We start from the raw sequence: 27211 nt of genomic DNA on the forward strand, positions 1-27211 counted from the left end.
AACGGAAAGGTTGACTTTAAATAAATGTATTACGTCAACAGATTTCACATTTAAGCTTTTTGAAAGTAATAATATTAAGTGCTTTTTATTGCTTTCAATACCTACAATAGGATACACACGTGAGTACAAACACACGTTGCCCGTTGCAAAACATCCAATTTGCCGTGCAACATACAAACACTCAATTAGAGCAGTCGACATATCTTCCAGAGATCAGCCCGTAATTACAACTCATCACTCATTTAGAGAAAGTGCTTACTAATGCATCATGATTGCTGCAGTGTGCACAGAAGAGGGCGAGATGAAAGGAAGGAGGCAGGGCTCCTCCTCCTCCTCCTCCGCCTGGGGAGCGAGAGATTGAGGAGGTGCAGGTTGTGTGAGGAAGTCTGGATGAAGAGAGCAGGAAGAGGAGGAGATGTCTGACAGTGGGAGGTGAAGGAGAGAGGACTCCGGCTGCCAAACACGGACCCAAGAGGCTTCGGAGATCTGCAGTAAATGAAAAGTGTGGCTGTGTGAGAGGAAGAGAGGGAGATTCTTCATCCTGCAGCCAACGAGGGGTTAACACCCTGTGGTGGCCTCCGCTGCTCTGCCCCATTATCCAGGAATGGACAACTCCAGCATATCCTATTACATAAAGCACACTGAAATCTCACCCCTGTTTCTATGGAAACAAATGTGAGTCATTCAGCACGAAAAGCATGCCAAGTGTTAAATATAGCTGTACGTGTGATACGTGTGTGTCATTGTCAAATGGACATGGCATGTGACCAGTTGCATAACAGCTGCAATCGACATGATGTGATGCTACAGTGATCAAACCATCGTTTCATTATTATGTAGGGCGTCACGGGTAGATTAGCACTCTGTGAATCCTCTTCATTTCTCGCTTTATTGACTTTGAAGCGTCGTCTTGACCTTTAGAGACAGAGCTTTGTCAAAAAAAAATGTAGATCTTCAGAAAATATGGCTTTTACTTGTTATCACGTGACCTGACAGACATAAACACAAGCATATAATGAAATTAATGTAGGTGCCGTTTTGTATGTTTTAATCCTCCGGTATCAATCTAATCTGGCTAATTAGGGTAGTACATTTTAAATCTGACTCTGTACACATACTTATAATGCTCCAAAATCAATGTTGTTGCTAATCTTTGACAAATCCAAGACTGTGATAAAAAAAGCCAGCCCCCAGATATGTATTATATGGAAAATAACTAATTTTCTCAGTTTTCTCATGAAAAACAAACAGTGATTTCATGTTTTCAAAAGGGAATTGAAAGGGTTAAAATCCTGAAAATGATTAAATATTTGGTATTTTTGATTAGGACTGAAGTTGAACCAAAAAAAGTGGTGTAAAAAATATTTTAAGATAATGTTTTTAGCAGTGGACATTTTTGTCCCGAAATGACTAATTAGGGTAGTACATTTTAAATCTGACTCTGTACACATACTTATAATGCTCCAAAATCAATTTTGTTGCTAATCTTTGACAAATCCAACACTGTGATAAAAAAAAAAGCCAGCCCCCAGATATGTATTATATGGGAAATAACTAATTTTCTCAGTTTTTCTCATTAAAAACAAACAGTGATTTCATGTTTTCAAAAAGGAATTGAAAGGGTTAAAATCCTGAAAACGATTAAATATTTGGTATTTTTGAGTAGGACCGAAGTTGCTTTAAAGATTGAACCAAAAAAAGCGGTGTAAAAAATATTTTAAGATAATGTTTTTAGCAGTGGACATTTTTGTCCCGAAATGACTAATTAGGGAAGTCAATTTGAATGATACCGGAGTATGGCTTCTTTGTTGTTTATAAGTGACATCTATTTGATGCGTGGTGTATAATGTCCACCACAGCTCTGGAGTGTCAAAGACGGCTCTCTGCTGAGGATCTGTTCCCGGGACGGTAAGGACGCCATGGACTCTCTGCACGGAGGCTGGGTGACCGACCTGCACTTCTCCCCTGACAACTCTCTACTGGTCTCCACTGGCGGATACATCAAGGTACGTGGACTCTGCATTCAGACACTTCTTTTGGGACGTGGAGTTTGTAGGCAGATGTGTGGTGACTATCGCCACTCAATATCACCATGGATCGATACTGTGATATACACGTGCGCTCTCCAATTTACCACCACGACACTGCTCACACAGACTCAATCACCCGCACCTGTGCCCGTGAGGTCAGCTAAATACCCTGTGCCCAATTGCATGCCTTTTGCTTTTTCAACAATATATCCTTGTGTACGGGAGAGGGAGAATTAGTGTTTGTGATTTATTGTAGAAACAACAGAAAAATGCCCCCAACATGAACCATTGTTACGAGAAGCAATGCAGTGGTGCAGGTTTACATAACAACACTCAATACCTGAGGGAGTCATATTGATGCCTCTTTGTGACGTGACAAGTAGTGTGTGTGTGTGTGTGTGTGTGTGTGTGTGTGTGTGTGTGTGTGTGTGTGTGTGTGTGTGTGTGTGTGTGTGTGTGTGTGTGTGTGTGTGTGTGTGTGTGTGTGTGTGTGTGTGTGTGTGTGTGTGTGTGTGTGTGTGTGTGTGTGTGTGTGTGTGTGTGTGTGTGTGTGTGTGTGTGTGTGTGTGTGTGTGTGTGTGTGTGTGTGTGTGTGTGTGTGTGTGTGTGTGTGTGTGTGTGTCTCTTTCTTTATGCCTTTACTTTTACAGGATATGGGGTCACAGAGCGGACAGTCTCAGCTGGGCTCTGATTGGCTATTTGCTGGGCAATGATGTAATCCTCGAGGGAGAGCAGTTTGATCGATGAGGCTTTATATATCAGATTACTCCTGATGCTGTGTGTGTGTGTGTGTGTGTGTGTGTGTGTGTGTGTGTGTGTGTGTGTGTGTGTGTGTGTGTGTGTGTGTGTGTGTGTGTGTGTGTGTGTGTGTGTGTGTGTGTGTGTGTGTGTGTGTGTGTGTGTGTGTGTGTGTGTGTGTGTGTGTGTGTGTGTGTGTGTGTGTGTGTGTGTGTGTGTGCTCGCGCGCCTTTGTGTGTACCTGCCTGTGTGGGTCGACAGAGATGTTGGAGGCAGTGGTTCAGCTTTTTATAGACGGATATCCAACAACACACCAGATTCATGTTGTCATGATCATACATCCTGGAAGCAAGCTGGAACATAATGAGAGTAGCTTGTTAACTTTATTCTGTTTTTAAAATATATATTTTATAGGATAAAGCAAAAATAGCTTCATAAAACCCATACATGTTCTGAGTTACACATGCAGAGAAAACGCCCCCTGTAGGCTCTTAAAGTGTTAGGTGGAACTTGCATCAATGCAAAGCAAACGGATGTAGAGATGGCAGGGAGCGCGTTTGGCTGAATTCCTGATTGTCTACTTAAAGGACTGGCAACAATGTTTTAAATTGGATGTACAAAGATTTACTACAAATATTTCATGAAATAGGTCAACATTTGAGGAAATTGTTGCTTTTTGTTGAGAGTTAGGTGTACCCTAAATATACATTTAGACTCTTAAGTTAGTTAGTAAGTTAGTTAGTTAATTTAACATCTACCTTATCTTATTTTTCCAAAGTGAATTGATTAGACCTAGGGCCAGGTGGAGGGGTAGACCTAGGGCCAGGTGGAGGGGTAGACCTAGGACCAGGTGGAGGGGTAGACCTAGGACCAGGTGGAGGGGTAGACCTAGGACCAGGTGGAGGGGTAGACCTAGGACCAGGTGGAGGGGTAGACCTAGGGCCAGGTGGAGGGGTAGACCTAGGACCAGGTGGAGGGGTAGACCTAGGACCAGGTGGAGGGATTATATCTCTTCACTGGCCTGGGAGCGCCTTGGGATCCCCCAGTCAGAGCTGGTTGATGTCGCCAGGGAAAAGAAAGTTTGGGGCTCTCTGCTGGAACTGCTACCCCCGCGACCCGACCACGGATAAGCGGGAGAAGATGGATGGATGGAATTGATTAGATAGTATTTAGGAATTGAGACAAATGATTACATGTGGTGTTTCCCCTCTGCTTTGCTTTTTATCACAGCTTTTATTTTTTCCGTGAATGCAATATCCCAGGAAGTGTGAGTCAAGGAAGAACTGATAAGAATTCGGTCAAGGTCAGAATTCACACTTCAGTCTAAATAATGAGGTGATGACATTTTGGACAGAAATGGATGTAATGGGCAACTTGACCGGTTGGAGTAAGTCTATGCAGTTAGTTTTTACTTTAACAGACTTCAAACCAAGCTGTTCTTAACATTAAACTCCACTTAGACCAAATGATTTGTTTATCAGTATACTTCACAGACGGGGCTGCTCATCAGCCTCTCACATCACCATGACAGTCATAATTACCCTGGGAATCGGCTAAGAGATCACTCCATTACTCTATTTCACAGCGTTTTTTGCTCGCTCTCTTATCTGCAGCGAGGCGTGTTGACTTGATGGATCAGCGGGGGGGGCTGTGAGGAGCAGAGATGGATTATTATGGCTGCCTGTCTTAAAGGGTGATCCCCCCCCAGAGCCGCGAGCTTTGATTGATGAATCGTACCGCGTGTCGGCCGGACAACCGTGAGAGGCCGTTCTGTCCGTCACTGTAATTATCATGACAACCTCTCATGACAGATATTACGGCCTGCAGAGGGAGGGAGGGAGGGGGATAATAATCTAACTGTCTATCTGCTTTTAATGATTATCGCCTGGGCTATGATACAGCAAATGTCACGAAACTAAATCTTGACAATTAGACTCGGGCACAGAACTTTAAACAGACGTGTTGATTAGTAAGTTAATATAAAAAATCCCTGCTCACCCCATAGCGGTTCCTTGTCTCTGAGTTTTTGGGTTGACAATGAAAAGGAAATGGTGTTCATGAAGCAGTGTGATCAAATCAAATATTTACTGAGGTCTTCATCGAACCGTTCCAATTATATCTTCTTGGAGAAAGGCTCAGCAATCATCTGGACTTCCTCACAGGGGAATGTGGTTTGTGTTTACCCTCAGCTGGTGTAAGAGAGATTTCATTATGGAGGATTAGTTGGATTGTATTGAATGTACATTTGGATCATAGACTGATTGCTATTGACGTTTGGCTTGAATTCCATGAAAGCTCTGAGCAATGGCTTTGCTGAGTGCGACACACTTTTTCTTCTTCATGGGAAGTAGAAACTAGTGGTTAGGAATGCATTTCCACCACATAATCTGATCCGTTCTACTTAATGTGGATATACAGTATAGCGTCTTTATCATATGAACAAAGCTGCTGTTGACCTCATATTTCTGCCGATGTGCAGTAGCATTCACAGACGGGATGAAAGATATTCGTGTAGCAAATCAGATCTGTTGTTGTGCTTCTGCTTCCAAGACTTGAACTAAAGAGGCCCTTTGTAGTGTGTTATATAGATTTGAGTGCATGTAAATGGTCTGAAAAGGCTAAAATCCCACACTGTGAGTTTCTCTCCCATAACATCACGTCAAATCTTTTGGTTTTCCAAAGCTCCAATGGATTGTTTTGCATACAGTATACAGAAGAAAAAGAAATAAGTATTAAACAAATTGTTTAACATAAATCTGTTTTAGGGACGTCTAATCTGTTGGTTTCCCCTTGTCTCTTTATAAAGGTATGGCACCAATTGCATACAGCTGCACTTATCAGTACATTTCGATTTACAATGTGTCAAAAGATTATGAATATTGAAAAGTTCTTATCCATATAAAGGAGACATCTCAGTGTCATATCAAATACAAAATTCAAAGCTTGAAAAATATTCTAAAATGTTGATATTCTATTTGCTCCTATGGTCGGAGAGATGCTGCGTTAAATATGTTCTGGTGACGTGAGGTGGAGGATTCCCACATTAGATAGCACAATAGCATATAGCTCCAAGTGCCAATGGGTTGTTTTGCATATGATTACGAAAATAAAGACAATTGTGGCAATCTGTTTATTTGCAATTACCTGCAAAATTAAAATAATCTGGATTATATGTTAACATTAAAACACCCGTTAAGCATTGTTTGTGTAATTACTGCAACCATTATTGTATTGATTGCCATCTAGAATCTAGATCCATTGAAATGGCTCCAGTTCCTTGGAAGACACCATTCAGAAAAGGCATCTACATCTTTCCTTGCAATAGTATATTTGAAGTACCCACACATCTTCACAGCTGTGACTGTGTTCTCTAAATAATCAGCTTGGGGGGAAAAACCAAACAGAAGAGAGCAGAGGAGGCTTGTTATTCTCAACGCGATGTGATTCAGTTTCAGCGATCAGATGCTCTCTCGCGGCTCTGAACATCTGAAGCCTTTCTCCAGAATGAGCCGGTGTGCGGCTGCTGAACAGGATGATGTTGTTATTGGTGGCGTACGAGCCGGAGCAGTGACAGCGGGTGATGTCTCCCATGGTTCTCTCTACGTTGATGTGTTGATATGATGCAACTTGAGCAGTCCTTATTGTTTGCCTCTTTCTATCTGCGGGTCCCCGTGTAGACGCCATGTTCTCCTATGTTTCCCTGTGGCTGTTCACACGTCAGTCCTCCTGCCGTAGTCATCTCTCAAGATCCTTCTTTTGTCTTTGCCTCTAAATCTGTTTTATCACTGTATGTTTGTGTGAAAGTGTAATTAAAAGCAGCAGGTTGTGTGATGGGTATATGTGCTTGTCCAATCCCCTGTTGTGTGTACCTGAGTGTTTAACATTTCTTATGCTTCCGAGCACACGTTCTTCACGTCAAATACCAAAAAAAACACAACATGTGGGCTTTTATTGGAACATTTGGTTGCAAAATTGTAAGCCTGCAAGCAGATGTGTGTGTGTGTGTGTGTGTGTGTGTCAGGGTGTGATGAAGTGGTGTGGTGCGGCCCTCTGAGAGAGGCTGTTACATCCTACACTGACTCCCATCAGTCCTCCTCCCTTTTGCTCCACCTCCTGCCAGGAAATGCTGTACCCGTCTCACACCTGGCCTTGACACACACACACACACACACACACACACACACACACACACACACACACACACACACACACACACACACACACACACACTCTCCCAACGGCAAGGAGGCAATCTGTCAGTGTCACGATCCAAGAGGGGTGTGAAGAGGCTCACCCTGACACACGCCCAGAAACAGAGTAATTCACACCAAGTTGTGATGAAACAAAAAACACTACAGATATTGACACAGAGCTTTCCATCCGTACCCCGTACAGTTTAGATTTTGAAAGTGTATTAACTGAGTGGACAGAGAAGTGGCTTGTCCTTGTTTAGCATACATCGATATCTTGGTACTCTCGAGCTTTGTCCATTTCACTAAGCCAGCTGTCTGAAGCCTTCTCATCGGCGTCCGTTCTCTCCTCTTAATCCTCCTATTCCCGTTTGTTTGGACTCCCTGATGCAACCATTATGCCTTTATTGATTTGTTGTTGTTTTTTTTTTTTAAAGCTCTCAAATGTAGGAGAGGAATCGTGAGGGGATATTTTTACCGCAAAAACGTTGCAGCCTTTAAACACAGTGTGTCGTTAACATTAAATGTGATTTGTAGTATCATTTTATTTTACTTTTACTGCATGTTTATTGGCGAAAAACTGCCATTAACTGTCAAAAGTATGACGTAAAATGGTACAATTTTGTGCCAATATCAAGGAATTTTCCGTGGACATCAGTAAATCAATGCAAATCTCTCCTGTGAATCTCACATGGATTTCTCTCATCAATCGTAAACTGGCTTTTACATACAGTAGTTCAACTGATTATATAGAGCTTGCACGCTACATTTATATCAATGCCCTTTTGCAGTTTGCAGCAGCATGCTAGCATTTTTTGCTCAACGCCAATAATGGTTATTTTTAGAGATGTCCCGATCCGATCACGTGATCGGGGATCGGAGCCGATCACCTGATTTTCAAAAAATCGGGGATCGGGAGAAAAAAATCGGGGATCGGGATTATTATTATTATTTTTTATAAAATATATTTTTTTAAATGTAATGTTACAAAACAAAAATGACCATGTTCACGTCTTAAATTCATCCTGAGGACTTAGTTTGTATGTGTTGCTTTCTTTGGGCTTGTTTTCAGACCTGGTTGCTTATTTCTCTCAAATCTGGCAACAGAGTGGGCAGGGCGCAGTGTCTAATAGTAGCAGTAAGCTATCGAGAGGCTACGTGCAGCTGGTGACTCGGGAGTCGGGACAGAGAAAATGTCAGCAGTTTGGAAGTATTATAAAATTGAAAGCGAAGGCAGTGTAACAGCCAGATGCAATGTTTGCAAGGCAGAGGTTCCGCGTGGTGGAAAGAACAGAGCTACGTTCAACACGACCAATCTAATACGCTACCTGAGAAACAAACACCAACAACAACACGACGAGTACACAGCGGCCACTCAGGTAAGGGCACTGAAACAACCGACACTTTCAGAGACTTTTAAAAGGAAAGAGAAACTGCCCCAGAACAGTGAAAAGGCCAACACAATAACAGCCTAGATAGCTGAATTCATCGCGTTGGATGACCAGCCGTTATCTGTTACCTTTTTTTTCTCTTAATGCATTGCATAAAGATCGGATCGGGAAAAATCGGTATCGGCAGATTGTCAAAATCAAATGATCGGAATCGGATCGGGAGCAAAAAAAGGTGATCGGGACATCCCTAGTTATTTTATTTATACAGTCATTTATTTTAATAGGGACAGTGCACATTAATCAACATTTCTGTAAATGTGCCAGAGTTAGCCAAGAGGCTATTTTTCATCTGTAGTCCCTCGACAGATTTTGTAAGTCACCCTAAAGACACATTTTCTTTAAAAACGTAGCATGGTAGATTTCTTAAAAAGCAAAGGGATACAACGTTGAAACTGTAGTAAAAAAACAGGTCCACTCTTCCCTGACACAGGTTTGAAGCCACACACAGCTTCTACTCTTATTCCCTTGCATGTCACATACTGACATTTGTAGTACACACTCTCTCCCACACACAGTCTCCCCAGATGGATGGGAGTGTTTAAGATGACAGTTCTCCCCTGCCACCAGTGTTGTCAGACACCACTTATCAGCCGAGCCGGTTAAGGAGGAGAAAGCGAGAAACACAATTTCACCTTATCTCACCTTTTTACGCTCCCCTCGCTTTCAGTCTCTGTTATTCCGTCTCCGACTTCCCATCAGACCTGCTCTTCCTCTGTCCCCCCTCACCTTATCTGCCTGTTTCACACCTTCATTTCTTATTTATTTGCTGTCAATTTCTTTGTCTGTGACCTTCTGTTTAAATCTGCCCTCCCTCACTCACAATCTTTTCACACCGAAAAGAAGCTTACTTTGTCCAGTAGGTCAGAGTCAATCAATCAATCAATGTTTATTTATATAGCCCAATATCACAAATGTTACATTTGTCTCAGTGGTCTTCACAGTGTGTACAGAATATCAGTATGACAATACGACACCCTCTGTCCTTAGACCCTCACATCGTACAAGGAAAAACTTCCAAAGAAAACCCAGTTTAAAGGGAAAAATGGGAGAAACCTCAGGGAGAGCAACAGAGGAGGGATCCCTCTCCCAGGACGGACAGACGTGCAATAGATGCCGTGTGTAAATTGAAAAGATAATACATTTGCAACATAGGTAGTCCAAATGTTTGGAAATGCATGTGTGTATAATAGGAAGATGAATCCACGAGGATATCCATCGAGGACCTATGATCCAGGACCACAGCCACGACTCAAGATCCAGCGCTCGCGATCCAGGACACAGGACCGCAGAATCATCCATGACTCCGGATCCCAGCGTATATAGACACCAAAAAGAAAGACATTTGGGGAAGCTGGGTTAATCGGAACATGAGTGTACACGGGTATAGACAGAGAGAAGGAAGAAGTAAGATGTCCCCCGACAAACTAAGCCTATATCAGCAAAACTAGGGGCTGAATCTAATCAGCCCTAACTATAAGCTTTATCAAAAAGGAAGGTCTTAAGCGCACTCTTAAAAACGGATAGGGTGTCTGCCGCCCGAACACAAACTGGAAGCTGATTCCACAAATGTGGAGCTTGATAAGAAAAGGCTCTGGCTCCCATTGTACTTTTAAAGATTCTAGGAACAACCAACAACCCTGCATTCTTGGAACGCAATGCCCTAGTAGGACAGTAGGGTATAATGAGTTCTTTAAGGTAAGATGGCGCCTGCCCATTAAGGGCTTTGTAGGCGAGAAGAAGAATTTTAAATTCTATCCTGTGTTCTATAGGGAGCCAGTGTAAGGCAGCCAGAACAGGAGTAATGTGGCCCCTTTTCCTAACTCTGGTTAGTACACGAGCCGCAGCATTTTGAATCAGCTGAAGCGACTTGATTGACTTCTTAGTACTCCCTGATAATAAAGAGTTACAATAATCCAGCCTAGAAGTAACAAATGCATGGACTAGTTTCTCTGCATCGTTTTGAGGCAAGATATGCCTGATTTTTGCAATGTTACGTAGATGGAAGTAGGCGGTCCTTGAAATTGATTTTATGTGGGCGTTAAAGGATAAATCCTGATCAAATATAACACCAAGATTCCTTACAGTCTCACTGGAGGCCAAATTAATGCCATCCATAGTTAGTATGTCTTTAGATAATTTGTTTCGTAGATTCTTCGGGCCAAGTACAATAACTTCAGTTTTGGTCGTGTTTAACATCAAAAAGTTTAAGGTCATCCACGTTTTTAAGTCCTTAAGGCAGTCTTGAATTTTATTTAGATGATTAATTTCATCAGGCTTGATTGATAAATATAGTTGAGTATCATCCGCATAACAATGAAAGTTTACAGAATGATTCCTTATAATATTGCCTAACGGAAGCATATATAATGTGAACAAAATAGGTCCGAGCACTGAGCCCTGTGGCACTCCATGGCTAACTTTGGTTTGCGTGGAAGATTCATCGTTAACACGTACAAACTGAGAGCGTTCAGATAGATAGGACCTAAACCAGCCTAAAGCAGTTCCCTGTATGCCAACTAAGTGCTCTAGTCTTTGCAATAGGATATCATGGTCGATAGTATCAAATGCAGCACTAAGATCGAGCAAAACAAGAATAGAGACAAGTCCCTTGTCTGAGGCTATTAGAATATCATTTGTGACTTTAACCAGAGCTGTCTCTGTGCTATGATGTGTTCTAAAGCCAGACTGAAAATCTTCAAATAAATCATTGTTTTTTAAGTAATCACACAACTGTTTTGCGACCGCTTTCTCAAGAATTTTTGAGAGGAACGGAAGATTAGAAATAGGTCTATAGTTGGCTAAAACCTCTGGATCGAGGTTGTGCTTTTTAAGAAGCGGTTTTATCACTGCTACTTTGAATGATTGTGGAACATAGCCTGATAATAAAGACATATTCATAATATTTAATAAAGAAGTGCTAATTAATGGAAAAACTTCCTTCAACAGCTTAGTTGGAATTGGGTCTAACATGCACGTTGATGGTTTAGAAGAGAGAATCATTGAATGTAATTGTTCAAGGTTAATGGCTGAAAAGCATTCTAGTTTACTATCTAGTGTAATATTAGAACTTACGATTCCGGGAGCTGTTGATAACACTATACTGGTCGAAGGCAAGAGGTCATTAATTTTGTTTCTAAGAGTAACAATTTTATCGTTAAAAAAGCACATAAAATCATTACTACTGAGTGCTAAGGGAATAGAAGGCTCAATGGAGCTGTGGCTCTCTGTCAGCCTGGCTACAGTGCTGAAAAGAAATCTTGCATTATTCTTATTCTCATCTATTAATGAAGAGTAGTAGGCTGCTCTCGCTTTACGCAGTGCTTTCTTATATTCATTGAGAGTAATATGCCAAATTAAACGAGATTCTTCAAGTCCAGCGGAACGCCATATCCTTTCAAGTTGTCTAGACTTTTGCTTTATTTTGCGGGTTTCGGCATTATGCCATGGAGCTAATCTATGTTGTTTTATTTTCTTCTTTTTCAAAGGAGCAACAGAGTCTAATTTTATTCGCAGCGCATCTATAGCACTATCAACAACATGATCAATTTGGGGTGGTGTACATTTTGTATAAGTTTCCTCCCCTACATGCAGACATGCTATCGAGTTAAGTATTGGTTGAATCTCTTCCTTAAATGTGGCTATAGCACTAACAGATAGGTTTCTGCTGCAAGAGCTTTTGACTAATGCTTTGTAGTCTAGTAACAGTACTTCAAAAGTTACTAAGAAATGGTCGGATAAAGCAGGATTATGCGGTTCGACTAATAGTTGCTCAATTTCAATACCATAAGTCAGAACAAGGTCGAGAGTGTGATTATAACAGTGGGTTGGTTTATTTACACTCTGACAGAAACCAACAGAATCTAATATAGAGTTAAATGCAACAGTAAGGCTATTTTTATCATCGTCAACATGAATATTAAAGTCACCTACGATAATTACTTTGTCTGTTTTAAGAACCAAAGTTGATAAAAACTCAGAGAATTCTGATAAGAATTCTGAATAAGGACCTGGTGCACGATACACTGTAACAAATAAGATTGGCTGCAAAGTTTTCCAGGTCGGATGCGTAAGACTAAAAACGAGGCTTTCAAAAGAGGTATAATTACATTTTGGTTTAGTATTGATAAGTAAACTTGAGTCAAAGATTGCTGCAACTCCACCTCCTCGGCCCGTGCCTCGAGCAATATGAGTGTTGACATGGCTGGGTGGAGTGGCCTCATTTATGCTGACATATTCTTCATGTCTCAACCAAGTTTCAGTGAGACAGCATATATCAATATTATAATCTGATATTAAATCATTTACCAATATTGCTTTAGATGCTAGAGATCTTATGTTTAAGAGACCACATTTAATCTTCCTGTTTTGTTGCACTGTAGTAGTTGTTACATTTACTTTTATTAGGTTATTATGTATGACACCTCTATTAGGTTTTACCTTAAATTGTCCTTGGGCAGACACACACACCGCTAATATTGGGTATTTTATTGGGTTCGGGATTCCTATGGGTGACTGCCTAGGAGAGAGCGCAGAGAAGCGTGTAAGACTGCGACTCTGCCTCCTGGTCTCAACTCCAGTTTGTCATGGATTACGTCCACAAAGCCCTGAAATGTTTGCCGAAATGAGATCTGCACCTTTCAAAGTAGGGTGAATGCCGTCTCTCTTAATCAGACCAGGTTTTCCCCAGAAGGCTGTCCAATTATTTACGAAGCCCACATTGTTTGCTGGGCACCACCAAGACAACCAGCGCTGAAATGATGACATGCGGCTATACATGTCATCATTGATCAGATTGGGGAGGGGACCAGAGAAGATTACGGTGTCCGACATTGTTTTAGCATAACTACACACCGACTCCACATTAAGTTTTGTGCATTCTGATTGGCGTAAACGAACATCATTACCACCGACGTGAATAACAATCCTACTGTATTTACGTTTATCTTTAGCCAGCAGTTTAAGATGCGCCTCAACGTCGCCCGCTCTGGCCCCCGGAATGCATGTGACTGTGGAGGCTTCGGTCTCTAAATTCACGTGTCTCATAATAGAGCTACCAATAACCAGAGTTGGCTTCTCAGCGGGTGTCTCGCTGAGTGGGGAATATCTGTTAGATACGTGAACGGGTTGGTGGGGACCTGCGGGTTTCGCGTTATGCCCCTTCTGAACAGTCACCCAGCCTCCCTGCTGCTCGGGAGTTGCCGGGGGACGGCTAAGAGGAGCTACATTTTGCCGGTCCGCACATGCTAACATGGGCTTTACTTTAGCTGAGTTACTTTCTAAGATGCGGAGCCGGGCTTCTATGGCTATGATTCCCGCCTCCAACCTAACAACTATACTACATTTAACACATGTATCCTTACCAGTAAGGGAGGCCGGGAAGTAACCAAACATGAGACAGGAAGAGCAGGAAATAGCACCAGAAGGTGGGGAACGAGCCATGGCTAGCTATCAAGCTAAAGTAGCTACCGTTAGCAAACCCGAAAAGAGTGTAGGCAACTGTGGAGTTACAGTCGCTAAGAGAAGGAGAGTTGTGAGTGCTTAAGCTGTAGTAACGTGTGATTACAACGTCAGGCAGTTGCCGTGATCAAGAGTTTTAAAACGATCGATTAAGTTTAAGTTAATAAGCTATCAGCAACAGAACAGGCACACGGGATACCCGGAGATGACAACAACAACAACCGGAAGTTACAACGTGCAACGTGCTCACCGCAATAGGTTCCTCCTTCCGCATGAGTAAAGCCATGTTGGACTAGTCCTTTCACCCATAGAGTGTCAGTGTCTCCTGCTTCCTCAGCCTTCATCGTTACGCGCATCGTTACGAGGCCTCCGTGCCTAATGAAGTGTTACAGCCGGTCATCACTCTCAGCATGGCTCAAAGCGAAGCGCGGGGGGGGGGGAAGGGCAGGGAGATGAAATGATGGAGCGAAGGTGGCGCTGACCTTCCCTAAAGAGACGTGTGATGGATCGGGAATGTGTCAAAGATTGAGAAACAGTTGCGTATCAGCGAGCAGTTGGAAAATGAGCGAAAAGGACTCTCTGAGGGATGGATGTGGCAGTCTAGATTCTTCTATAATAAGATGGACTTAGCCATAAGCAAATGTGTCTCCATTCTAACTCACTGTCTAAGACCTTGGTGCTTTTCTCTCGAGGCTGAACATCAGTCAGTCCAAGTGTTCATTCATCTTTCTCCGGGTAGTTATCTTTCCCCCCGTTTCCCCCGTACGAAGTCACAAATACACTGTGCACAATTATTAGTGAGTATTGTGACCATATCATAATTTGTACGCATATTTTCCAACTTCAAGCTGTATAAACTTGAACATGTATTGGATTGAAGCATATCAGGTGATGAGTATGTGTAATGAGAGAGTGTCTGGCCTAAGGAGATCAACACCCTGTATCAAGGTGAGCATAATTATTAGGCAGCTCCTTTGTCTCATGCAAAATAGGCCAACAAAGAGATTTCACTCACTCTGAAAAGTCAAGAACTGTAAAGTGTCTTTCAGAGGGATGCAGCACTCTCGAAATTGCTAAGATATTGTGGCGTGATCACAGAACCGTCAAACGTTTTGTTGCAAATTATCAACAGGGCGGCTGGAAACATATCGAGAAAAAAGACTCAAATTAAGGGACAAAGATTTGAGAAGAATCAAACGTGAAGCCACCAGGAAGCCATTATCTTCCACTGCTGTCATATTCCCACCGACCTGGAGTGCCCAGAAGTACAAGATGTTCATGTCACACGGCTTTTTTTTATTTGAGAAAGCATCCCAGTTGTATGATAGCGCCAGAACAGAGAACACGGATGGAGAATCTGCATTGTGTTTCAAATAGCAGATTTCTGAAGTGTGGAAAAGGCTGCAATTAGAAACAACAAAAGAAATAATAACCTGGGAGAGTTGTATTAACTCCCACCATGTTGAAAGAGATGTGGCAAAAATCCCCCTTCTAACACTTAAACACCTACCATGCAGTACATTCATCTTAATGTACAACTTTTAGACTTCATAGTCACCATCAATCTCTCACTTCTACTGCTCCAACTGTATGTCAAACTGTTAAACACGCGTTTACTTCAACACTCGCACATTGGGACCTGAACGCTCCGTGGGAAATGGTGCAGCAGGCTTTTGATTCAGCTACACTGTGAAACGGTCCCATCTTCTGACTGAAATGGACTCACCTTTCATTGCCGTGTCTCAGATTTACAGTATGGCTGACTTTGAGTGTTTTTATATATGTTTGTATCCCTTCAAAGCTAATGTGCCGTCCACAAAATGCATGCCGGAGAGTTTTTAAAACATCCAGTCCTGTAGTCCTGTTTCCTGCAGAGTTTGTCTTATTATTGTTAAAAACATGAACACAGGACGCTTTATAAATAGTCTTCTGATATTCTTTATTAATAGCTGTTCTTCAACCACTGAATCTCTTGTTGTGTTGTCTTTTCAAGTTTCCGCGCTGCTTTTTCCGGGGTTCATTAACCTCCCATCTGATCTCCCAGCAGCCTTTGCAGCATAAAGACCCTCCTCTTGGGTGATAATGCTGCTGTGTGTTAGTTAACAGGGCTAGTTGCACTCCTTGGCTTTCTACCTTGGAATGTGCGCCCCCGCCTCCTTTGAAATGGCTCCGTGGATGGAAATAACTCATTTTGATGGCAGCTGTTTCTGAGGGGACGTGTATGCAAATGAGGAAGAGGAACAGGCCACCGCGTCGGTTCAGGCAGTTTTCCCACTTTTGATTCCATTCATCCGTCACGCTGTTTCAGAAGTAAGCGCCCCGCAGTGCTGCTCCAGCGTAGACCTGCCTCTAAAAATACCTACACACACATCGGATGCAAAACAGCTCCTGAAAGTGCATTAATCTTTCCCCTCATTGTTCTATTTCCCCCAGAGACAGCACACGGTCTTCCTCATGTGGTCAAAATGCATCCGGACTAGATATATTTTCCGTGTGCCGGTGATTCTCTTCCACACGAGGCAAAGGGAAGAACTTTGAAGGAGTTAAGTTTGGAACGTGGCCTGGTTTCCGTGCTCTTGTTGTCAGGCTTGGGGTTTAAACACAAGCTGGTGACATATTTATGTGTCTCCAGGAGGCAGTTGTTTCCCCTGCGTTGCTCATTAAGCCGGGGTTAGTTGTATCTCTGGCTGGAGAATAAGGCCTTTGTGTGAGCCAATCACAGCGAGGCGAACTGGGGCAGAGAGGAGATGGAGGATCAGAGATAGAGGATGAATGCTCTGTACACTATAGATGCACACACGCTTCATGACTTCATCCAACTATATTTCTTTGAGTCGCCTTTCCTACTTAACTTTTTTTCTCTTAAACTCCTTGTCCTTTTGTCTTGTTTTCTTAACTTTATTCACAGTCTTTTTCTGCTGTTTTCACCCCGCATTCATGGATTTCAATCTCGACCTTTGTCCTCGCCTCGCTTACAGCTTTTCTCATCAGAAATGAATTTGCAGCTGTTGCCAGAAAATAGTTTGTATGAGAAGTGATAGGTCTCGAAACTGGTGAGACACACAAATGTTATCATCCACAAATAAAACAGGAGTTACAAATGCGTATATGGAAATCCAAAATGTGAAAGTATCCCTTTTTAAGTGCTGGTAAAAAACTTGCTCTGCATTCATTTTGGATATCTATGGGGAAAAGTCTCTCTTAAAACAAACTAATCAAATGCATGTGATTCCACAGCTATGTTGAATACGGCTCTGATTAGTTAATTAATAACTAAAGTGTGTTATTTTGCAATAACAGAGCGCTTCTATGGACGCTGATATTTTTCATAAATTTTACAATTTATTTAAAAATCAATACAAAATAAAAAGTAAATAACAGTTTAGTGTGATTCAAGATCTGCGGTATCCAGATGGGGTTCATTTCACATAATGAAATTATACCTTACATGGTACAATCGACTGCAAACGGAATCACTAGGTTGCCTAAGGCCTCGGCCACACGAGGACGGAAACGGCTAAACGCATAGGATTAACGCAAACGCAATCGCAAAAAAGCTACCGTCCACACGCAGTAGGGAGACAAGCGAGACCTGCGTAGTTGCGATCAACATCTTGCTGGTGCGTTGCATGATGGTTAGTCATTTTGTCCGACTTTCTCTGGAGGCTCGCCCACATGAGACGTTGAAATCTCGCGGGACAAAGACGCCCGCAGCCTTGAGAGCGAGGCGCGGCGAGGCGGCGCAGTTCCTCTTCACCGGCTGCGGAAGCGAAATGCTTGATGGGAAATGACTCGCTGGTATCTCGAGCTGAGTGCTCATTGGTGGTTTTTACCACGTGCTGCTGATGAAACTCTCCCATTGGCTCTGCAAAAGTTTGTTGTTGTTTTGTGTCAGTTTTACGTCGCCACTTCCATTCACATTTTTCATCATTGTTCCACAATGTTTATCATCATGAAATTCATATCTATGTTATACTATACTTGCACTGCTTACCGTTTTCATACTTTATATATCTTAGCATTCATACACACTGTTCATACTGCTCACAGGCTGCTGTGTATATCTGTGTATTCATACCCCTCACTGTTTATTCATCATTCAATTCATTCTATATGTTATTCTGTAGATTGTTTACATTACTTTTCACTTCACTGCTTGTTGCACCTGGTTCGAAGCTAAACTGCATTTCGTTGTCTCAGTACCTGTAATATGTGCAATAACAATAAAGTTGAATCTAATCTTGAGCAGGAACAAATGTATTTACTTAGTACATATCTGACATTCACGATTAAACACGTGTGCATTCTTTATAAATGCAAACCGAGTCAAGTCGACTCCGGAGGTGGTGGTATGCACGTTCAAGCTGTTTGCAATCCGCCAAAAAACCGAGAGAAGAAGAAGACGAAGCCGATGTCACTACCATTTTTTTTTTTTTTTTGTAAAGCACTTTGAATTGCCTTGCGTTGAAAAGTGCTCTATAAATAAACTTGCCTTGCCTTGCCTTGCCTTGCCTTGCCTTACCCGATCCGTCCCCCTGCCCGATCGGTACTGCGCATGTGCGAGATGGTCCGCCATATTGGACAACTCCGGACGGCAACCCAAGATGGACACTTGACACAGTGGCTTTTTGCAAAGCTCAAAAAGAAAAAAAAGAGAGAGATGAGTTATTGTTATTACAACGTGACTTCACTATTATTTAACAAATCTTTTTATTGGGTTCTTTTATTTGGGGTTAAGTACATTGTCAGAATAAGTGAGAAATGAATTTAACTTCTGTTAGACAGCCATATGCCATACATTTTTGTGAGCAGCAGAGGTGGGGAGAGGCGGGGCTATTGCCTCATCATTATCAGAAAATGATCGTATAGGCGTACACACGGAGCCCTTGGACCCCCCAGAGCGCTGCGTATGCCGTTCTATCCACCTTGGGACCCGTTATCGTTTCCGCAGTCGTTTAGTGCCGTATTCGGTCGTCCTCGTGTGGCCGGGGCCTAAAACTGCATCGAGATCACTTCTCATGGTCTGAGAGTGATATTACAGTATGACTATATTCTATAGTGAATATATATATAGTGTATATATATAGTAAAGCTCTACTCTGTTCTTCTCTCTCTGCATCACCTTAGTCTGTTTCACACTCACATCATCTCTATTTAGATATCTCTTTATTCCAGCTCCACTTTCCCCCACCAGCTCACTGTTTCCCTTTTCTGTTATTTTCCTTCCATCATGTTTTCTTTTCATGGATCTGCCTCTCCCTTCCTCTGTGTGCCCTCAAGTGTGAGAGAAAGACAAATACATGGAAATAGTAACAGCCTGTTTAATCCAAGGATGTAAAACCTTCCCGGCTCCCTTCGATGCATTTTTATTTCCTCGCTGTTTTTCCTTTCACATCTGTAATGCAAGAGTGTTGCCGGTGGAAACAAGCATGTAGGAAAGTGCAGAAAGAAAGCAGGTGTGTGAGGAGAGATGTGTGGATTGCCTGAGCATCAATATTTCATTGGAAGAACCTTGAATTAATCATTCAACCTCGGTGTCGTACTGTTTCCCTCTCTGCTGTTTCCCTCTCTGCGAGACTCTTGGCCTGGTCACACACACACACACACACACACACACACACACACACACACACACACACACACACACACACACACACACACACACACACACACACACACACACACACACACACACACACACACACACACACACTTAATCCTTCTCTTTCTGAAACGGAGGTGGCCTTGCAAAAAGGTCTGTATCTACCCCCCCCCACCTTCTTCTCCATCCATTGTGCTCCTGCTGCTAGCTGTTGAGCCTTTATGATGTTTCATAAAGTGTAGAAGCTGCTCCTATTCCCCCTGGACTCTGTATCTGTGCTATTTATGTCGTAGGAAGATAAATTACTCCTCCTCCACCCCTTTTTTGAAAGACGCTTCTGTGCGCTCGCTCACACCTCAGCGTTCCACGAGAACACACACGGACAGGTACCGCCGTTATGTAATGGCTGCCGACTCTCCCTCCGGTAGCCATGATGAGCAGACCTATTTAGCTTCAGGAGCGCTAACGGAGAGCGCCCGTCGGAGCAGATGTAGTGCTCAGGGTTATTCTCACTCTCCGTGTGCATGAGAGGAAGATAATCAGAACAGCGTGGCGAGATACGATCACAGAATCGCCTCTTGTTGTCGAGGATCACGTTTTAGAACAAATCGGATCACTCGTTACTCAAAGTCAACGTTTCAAATTGTTCAGTGGACTCTCCACCTCCTACTTCTGGCCTCTTCATTATTTTCCCTTCTACATGTATGTCACATAATTAATATTCTTTAATACAATGTATGATTGACTTTCAGACCCTTAAACCGAATCAAAAGCTTTTCAAATGTTTCCTCTTGTTGAAATCAATATCATGATATTAATATGTTTCTAACATCAATGTGCACTGCAGGTTTATTTATTTATTTTAGGTACACCGAGCTGAGATGAATTACTGTCCTGCAATAAAGCCTCTTGTGATTAGAGAGGTGTAGATGGTCATTTAAGAGGCTGCCGTTTGTGGTGCTGCTAATATTGTATTATGTTGGGGGTACTAAATATTAGAAACAGTTGTCAGTATAAAATAAGACAAATCAACAGCACCACACACTGCATCCAAAACTGAACAATAGATGTATGTTTAAATGATACATCTCTGTCATAACTCTAACATATTTGATGCTATTTTAGTATTATCTTCCGTCTCTTTCATCTTGTTTTTGTCCGCTGGTGTTGAACCATATTTAGAAATTATTTGTTTTTTCATGTACCTTTTTCTAATTTATTATATATATATATATTTTTTTAGCTTTGGCTGTTATTGTGCCCAATTTATTTATTATTGCACATTTTTAGATTATAGCGATTTAAATTCTATTAATACTTTTTTTCGAATTCTGTCAGTTTTCAATGTCAAATAAATGGTGAAATCCAACACTAAAAGTCGATAAAATGGTAAAACGACATCATCTTCCCCCCTAACTCATAGTGTGATTGTGAATACAGCCAGTAAAAGTTGTTTTATGTTCAAATGTCCATTGAATTATTTGATAACATCCCCTGCATTCGCCTGATTCATTTTACAATATACACTAATGAAAAAGCAATCACGTCATTTCACAACATATGTTCACCCTAACTGCAGCCTGCGCGTGCCTTGCATCAGTATTCACGTAACGTAGAGCCCAACATTGCCGTAAACCCGTTTTCCAAACCGTCTTTAAGTTAATGTCAGCTGCCTCTGCCCGGGAGGAAGCGAGGACGATGTGCTGAATGTTTAGAAACGTTTTCAACCCACTGTGAAGAGGACACACCACCACGCAGTAAACACGCCCAGGGGTATTCTCCTCTCAATAACAACCATAACGCAGAAACACACTTCCTGTAAAGTCATGTTAGCATGCGCAACACTAGCTTCCCCATAAATCAATGACGATGGTGTTGATATCAGCACTTCAGCCATCTGCTCTGACGATATGAGCACTCACGTCACGCACAAAGCACTGCTGCCATTTCCCATAAGAGAGCAGGAAACCTTCTGGAAACAACGTATCTTCTGTGTCACCATTGTTACGATGAATGTGTTTTTGTGTTTACACCATCTTTACATCTTTAATCTGAATTTGCCGCTTTATTTAGTGCTCCTTTGTGTGCATGTATCTTTTACCTCTCGCTTTTCTTTATCTTAAATCAAAGACATTGCACTGTTCACTCCTATTTCTTCGTATCACGTTTGTACGAGTATAGTCTTCTCTGCTGTAAAAGATTCAACATAGTGATTTCCCCCCCCCCTTCATAGTCAATTTCTGTCTCAGGCAGCAGCATTTTCACACTTTCTGTCCCTCCATCGAGCCAGCTGAAACGTTAAAACATGTATTCTTCTCCTGATCCTTTTTATATAGCCAGTTGGAGAAATGGAGTGTTTTGTCCCCTTTTTTCTTTTCATTTTCGTCACGGCGTTTCATCATTCGTCTGTTGCTTTTGTTTGTCTTTGGATTGGGTGTTGTTCTTCGACTCCACTTGTTCTCTCCCTCCTCTCAGTCTGTCTGTTTCTGTTGTATACATAGGCGTGTGTGTGTGTGTGTGTGTGTGTGGTGTGTGTGTGTGTGTGTGTGTGTGTGTGTGTGTGTGTGTGTGTGTGTGTGTGTGTGTGTGTGTGTGTGTGTGTGTGTGTGTGTGTGTGTGTGTGTGTGTGTGTGTGTGTGTGTGTGTGTGTGTGTGGTGTGTGTGTGTGTGTGTGTGTGTGTGTGTGTGTGTGTGTGTGTGTGTGTGTGTGTGTGTGCAAGCATCGAGTATTATTTCTCTGTCTGAGCTGTCAGGGTTTCAGCAGCCGGCAGCCATATTTTCTTCTATTCAGATCAGATGACACTTTAACCAAGTGTCCTTTCTATCCTTGTTTTACCTCTCTATCCATATCGTCTGTATCTGTCTGTGTTTCTTCATCCAGCCACACATCTCCCCCTTTCTCAAAACAATCAGAATGTAATCTATACAAAAACAAAGTACATGTTGCAACCTGTGTCATCAACCACATCAGGACAGGACATTCATTTGTCTTTTATAAAGGCCAAAAGAACCATACATGGTCATATTTGGTGATTTAACATAAAACATACAGTAATACTTTTTTTTCTCCAAATGGTCAATCATCAATGGTGGATGATTGACCAACAGATTGAACTTGACCTTATCACACAAGTGAACTGGAAAATGTCCATATTTTACAGTCATTTCAGATGTGGACGCTCTTGGACGTTATAGTTGTCCATAAATAGGGATTCCAACAGTTGAAAAAAAGCGCTTTTCTTTAAACGTTTCTCACATCAACCACACACTCACAAAGACCCCAGCTTACAATACATCTAAAAGAAAGCAAATGCCTTGTTTTGTTAATTATGCTGTTGCAACGCAAAAATGCCCACATTTGGGATCAATAAAGTACCTCTTATCTTATGTTAAAGACCATGTGTATTCAACACGTGTTTAAACTGTCATCTTGTATGAATGAAAACCACTGAGATTTGTCAGGATGTCTTTATTTCAGTCCGGCAGTTGGTGGATCAGAAACACGTTACAATGTCAGGGAAACAAGAAGAGTTTTCAAATATGTAGGAAAAAAGGAACAAACCCCCGATCAGGTGTGTCTGTAAATCTGTGTTAAAGTCTGAGACAAAATACAAGAAGCTGTAACTGTTTACGTAAATGAAGACTGCAGTTGTTTTGCTTCTGTTTCTCACCATCAAAGACCTCATGTGGTCCAGTAATCTTCAGAGGATTGTTGGCACACAAAGCAATGATTAATCAGAACCGTGTTAAGCCATGTGATTCAGTCTTAATGTTTCTTATTTATGAATCATGAAATGAATTGGTTCGACTAAAGGTCACGTTCAGCCTCGAGGACACAGCACCCCTCTGATGTTAAATTAAACACAACACAGATTCAGCATCCTACTTTTAATTTGATCTAATTCTTTCCAAATTATAGTCTTTTTTTTAAGCTAGCTGTGTAAAATGTTCCTGATTGATCCTAGATAAATGCCAGAGATATGAGGAGAGTACTCTTTGCACAGTGTGTATGCCTATGGGTCAGACTGTCTGACTCTTACAGCTCTCTTTCTTAAACATAACATGTATACAGGTTTATTGTTGACCTGTGTGCGGAAGTCAAATCAACGAAAAGCCGAAGTCTGTCACAGATAATGGGGTATTTTTCTATTTAGTCAGACTTGACCTTTTATTTGTTCCTTATACAGCTGGTCCAACGCCTGAAAACATCTCACATTTCTCTGGTATTGACGAAGATTGATGCAAGCGTCATGTTCATTACAGAGTGTTAATAATGAGTTATTTTTACAAATGGAAAGTAAAGAAACACGTTCATGGGAATTCAAGAGACTTTTAAATTAGAACCACTTAATATTCAACCACCAATTAGATATCATTATGTAGGAACAGCTTTTGTGTTTACCTCATGAGTAAATGGGTTCGATATTGCACAGCAAACTCTGACATACTGAGTGTTCTTTCAGAGATCTATTGGTTTTTGTTTATTACTTTACCCAGCTGGAGCAGAATTGTTTTTCTTTGAGTCCAACATTTTGCACATAATATGTTACGGTAGCATTTATTCCAGGTTCATTGTTGTACTCCTATCATTTAATATGTCTACCTTCTTTTTACAAAATGCAAAGATGGCAAAGTCAGTGTGAAGCCTTTGCATTATTAGTTACCAGCTTCATTTAGGTGTGTGTGTGTGTGTGTGTGTGTGTGTGTGTGTGTGTGTGTGTGTGTGTGTGTGTGTGTGTGTGTGTGTGTGTGTGTGTGTGTGTGTGTGTGTGTGTGTGTGTGTGTGTGTGTGTGTGTGTGTGTGTGTGTGTGTGTGTTGTTCTTTCAACTAGACATCTGTTGCCACCACCTCTTGTGTCTGTCCGCCTGTCTGTCGAGAGCCTGCAGAGTTGGCCTGGTTTCTTTTGCACACACACACACACACACACACACACACACACACACACACACACACACACACACACACACACACACACACACACACACACACACACACACACACACACACACACACACTCCAACACTAAAGCCATAGAACAAAAACATCCGACACCATCATTAGCTTCAACCTATTGATTTAATTAACGTCATATTTTATTCAGAAGGAAGAGGGAACATATTGGTGTGAAGTTAACATGTTTATTGTCAAAGTTGAACACACACACACACGTACACACGTACACACACACACACACACACCACACACACACACACACACACACACACACACACACACACACACACACACACACACACACACACGCGGCAGAGTATAAATGATGGACTTGGTGTGCCTTTCATGATTCATCCCAATGAGATGGAGCTTCAATGGAAAATGTCAACTTTACACTGAGATTAAACGGAATCACTCAGAAAAGCTGGTGGGGGTTTTGTGTGTGTGTGTGTGTGTGTGTGTGTGTGTGTGTGTGTGTGTGTGTGTGTGTGTGTGTGTGTGTGTGTGTGTGTGTGTGTGTGTGTGTGTGTGTGTGTGTGTGTGTGTGTGTGTGTGTGTGTGTGTGTGTGTGTGTGTGTGTGTGTGTGTGTGTGTGTGTGTGTGTGTGTGTGTGTGTGCGAACAACACACACTTCATAGATTATTAAAGAGTTCTGAGAGAAATTCTGAAAACTGAGACACATTTACACCTGAAGGTTACTATGAAGCTGCAGCTGGGCGCCGTTAGCTTAGCATAAATACTGGAAACAGTAACAAAATCCACCTATCGGCACCTCTAAAGCTCACTAATTAACGCGGTTCTTGATTATTTTTCAGTCCAAGATTGTCTGCAACTGTGATGTCTGTTTGAAGTCCAAAGCATTTCAATTGTCTTTCTTTCTCTCTTTTTGTCCAGTGGTGGGATGTGGAGAAAGGCAAGGCTCTGCAGACCTTCTTTCCGAGGGGAACAGCGCTGAAGAGGATCCACGTCTCCTCCGACTTCTCCACCTTCGTCACTATCGACAGCATCGGCATCCTCTACATCCTTCAAAGGGTGGTGTGACACTGCTTCAATGGACCAAAAAAAGAAGGGAACATAACACCACATTTACCATGCCTATAGGACACTTTCAGGGGGCTAAACTGAGGGGGCTAGAACCACACACTTCTCAGATACTACGTTTACATTTCCACTGCACTATTTCTTCGGGATTTCAATGGAGCAATACAGGTTCACATCTGCCTCTGCTAACTTGACTTTACCAATTGACAACAGCTTAGAATCAAACTGCTTCAGCGAAAATACACTGTTGGGAGCGTAGGTTCACCATGAAAGCTCAGACAGTCTTCAGATTCCTATACTCTACACAAATACAGCGGGTACAAATACAAAAGAATTGAGCACAAGGAAAGGTGCATTGAAAAGCAGCATGTAGCGTTTGTGACGATCAGGTCTTATCGAACAGATCTTTTATATCATCAATATCTAATGATAATCAAGAGTTGAAGATACGTGATCCTTGCATCAATGTGAATAATACATGTAAATCCATAGTGCTTTAAGGCTGAACATAACTGCATGTCATTTGAGAGATTTTTATGCTTCGCTGTATGTGATCGTTATAAGCTGTCATTAAGTTCATTTGAGTCGTTAACGCTGTGATGTTTTTGACCTTTTCCCTTTACTATAAACCGTTTTGGGCATTTTATCTTGCCTTAGTCTGAATGTGACAAGTGTAGGTACTGTTGGGTATGTGTGTTTTGTGTACATGGGTTTTGCCTTCTCAATCCACCAGCATCAATAAAACTTCTGGTGCACTTTGATAAGCATTAAACATTTATAGTTAGATAACGTTTAAATGATCAGGCATTTTAAACTGAAGTCTGTAAGTCTATTTGTACATCAGAACTTTTTTTACTTTTAAACTTAAATCAGAAAAATGCAGCATGTGATTTATTATTTATAATCAATTTTCACACTGATGTTAAAAGCCGCATTTTGTGCTTTATCGATTTCTGAATGTTTAGTTTTATACTGGTGATTTGTAACTCCATACCACTTCACACTTCTTTATCTGCATTTTGTCCAGCCTTTCCTGTTGTGAGCACTTTGAAGCAGGAGTTACAATCTTAAACGAAGCTTTCACTCATGTGGCTTTGTTCAGGCAAATCAAAAATGAATCCTTACTTTGATTTGGCAATAAAGATGAGTGTGTGACAGAGGGAAGTGTCCATTGACATGATGTAAACTATCAAACGTATTCATTTCTGTATGGATGATACAGACTGGAGGTCCAGTAGGAGTTGTAAGCATATAAAGACAAGACAATTATAAAAGCCAGGATGCATTTAAACATGTCTGAACATTGCTCATGTCATTTTCACGTTGTGCTCTTCCTGATTGGTACTTTAAAGTCAGCATAAACTCAATCACTAAACTTACAGTGCTGAGGTCTCTAATGGCCAACATATTGATGTCTGCTCAGGATTCATTGATACTGTTGAGTGTAATGTGTTAAAGATTAAACTACACAAGCTATAATGATGAAGATTATATGTGTATCTCTTGATTTTCTTACCTGTCAATCTCCGGTATTTTAACTGCTGATCTTGAAACTGGTGAAAAGTCATTCTTGTTGTATCTACCATACATATTCTCAACAGACATCTTCAATTACTCGCATTTAGCTCCCTAAAAATTGTATATGAATGTAAGGTTACGGTATTTATTTATGCCCTGGTTTTCGCAGAAACTGCATGAAATAAGCATAATATTGAGTTATTGTGCTATTCTGTATTTCATTCCCCACC

The 27211-nt window shown here is 41.6% G+C and overlaps 1 protein-coding gene across 1 annotated transcript in view; it reads left to right on the forward strand.

The window, feature by feature from the left end:
• Positions 1-26954, forward strand: part of apaf1 (apoptotic peptidase activating factor 1) — a 64482-nt gene extending 37528 nt beyond the window's left edge. The window contains exons 27-28 of the mRNA XM_034112533.1: positions 1860-2006; positions 25317-26954. Coding sequence (XP_033968424.1) covers positions 1860-2006; positions 25317-25463 — 294 coding nt within the window. The 3' untranslated portion in view covers positions 25464-26954. The remainder of the gene's footprint in view (positions 1-1859; positions 2007-25316) is intronic.
• The last annotated feature ends 257 nt before the right edge of the window (positions 26955-27211 follow it).

The sequence above is a fragment of the Pseudochaenichthys georgianus genome, chromosome 23, assembly GCF_902827115.2.
Source record: "Pseudochaenichthys georgianus chromosome 23, fPseGeo1.2, whole genome shotgun sequence".
NCBI classification, from domain to species: Eukaryota; Metazoa; Chordata; class Actinopteri; order Perciformes; family Channichthyidae; genus Pseudochaenichthys; species Pseudochaenichthys georgianus.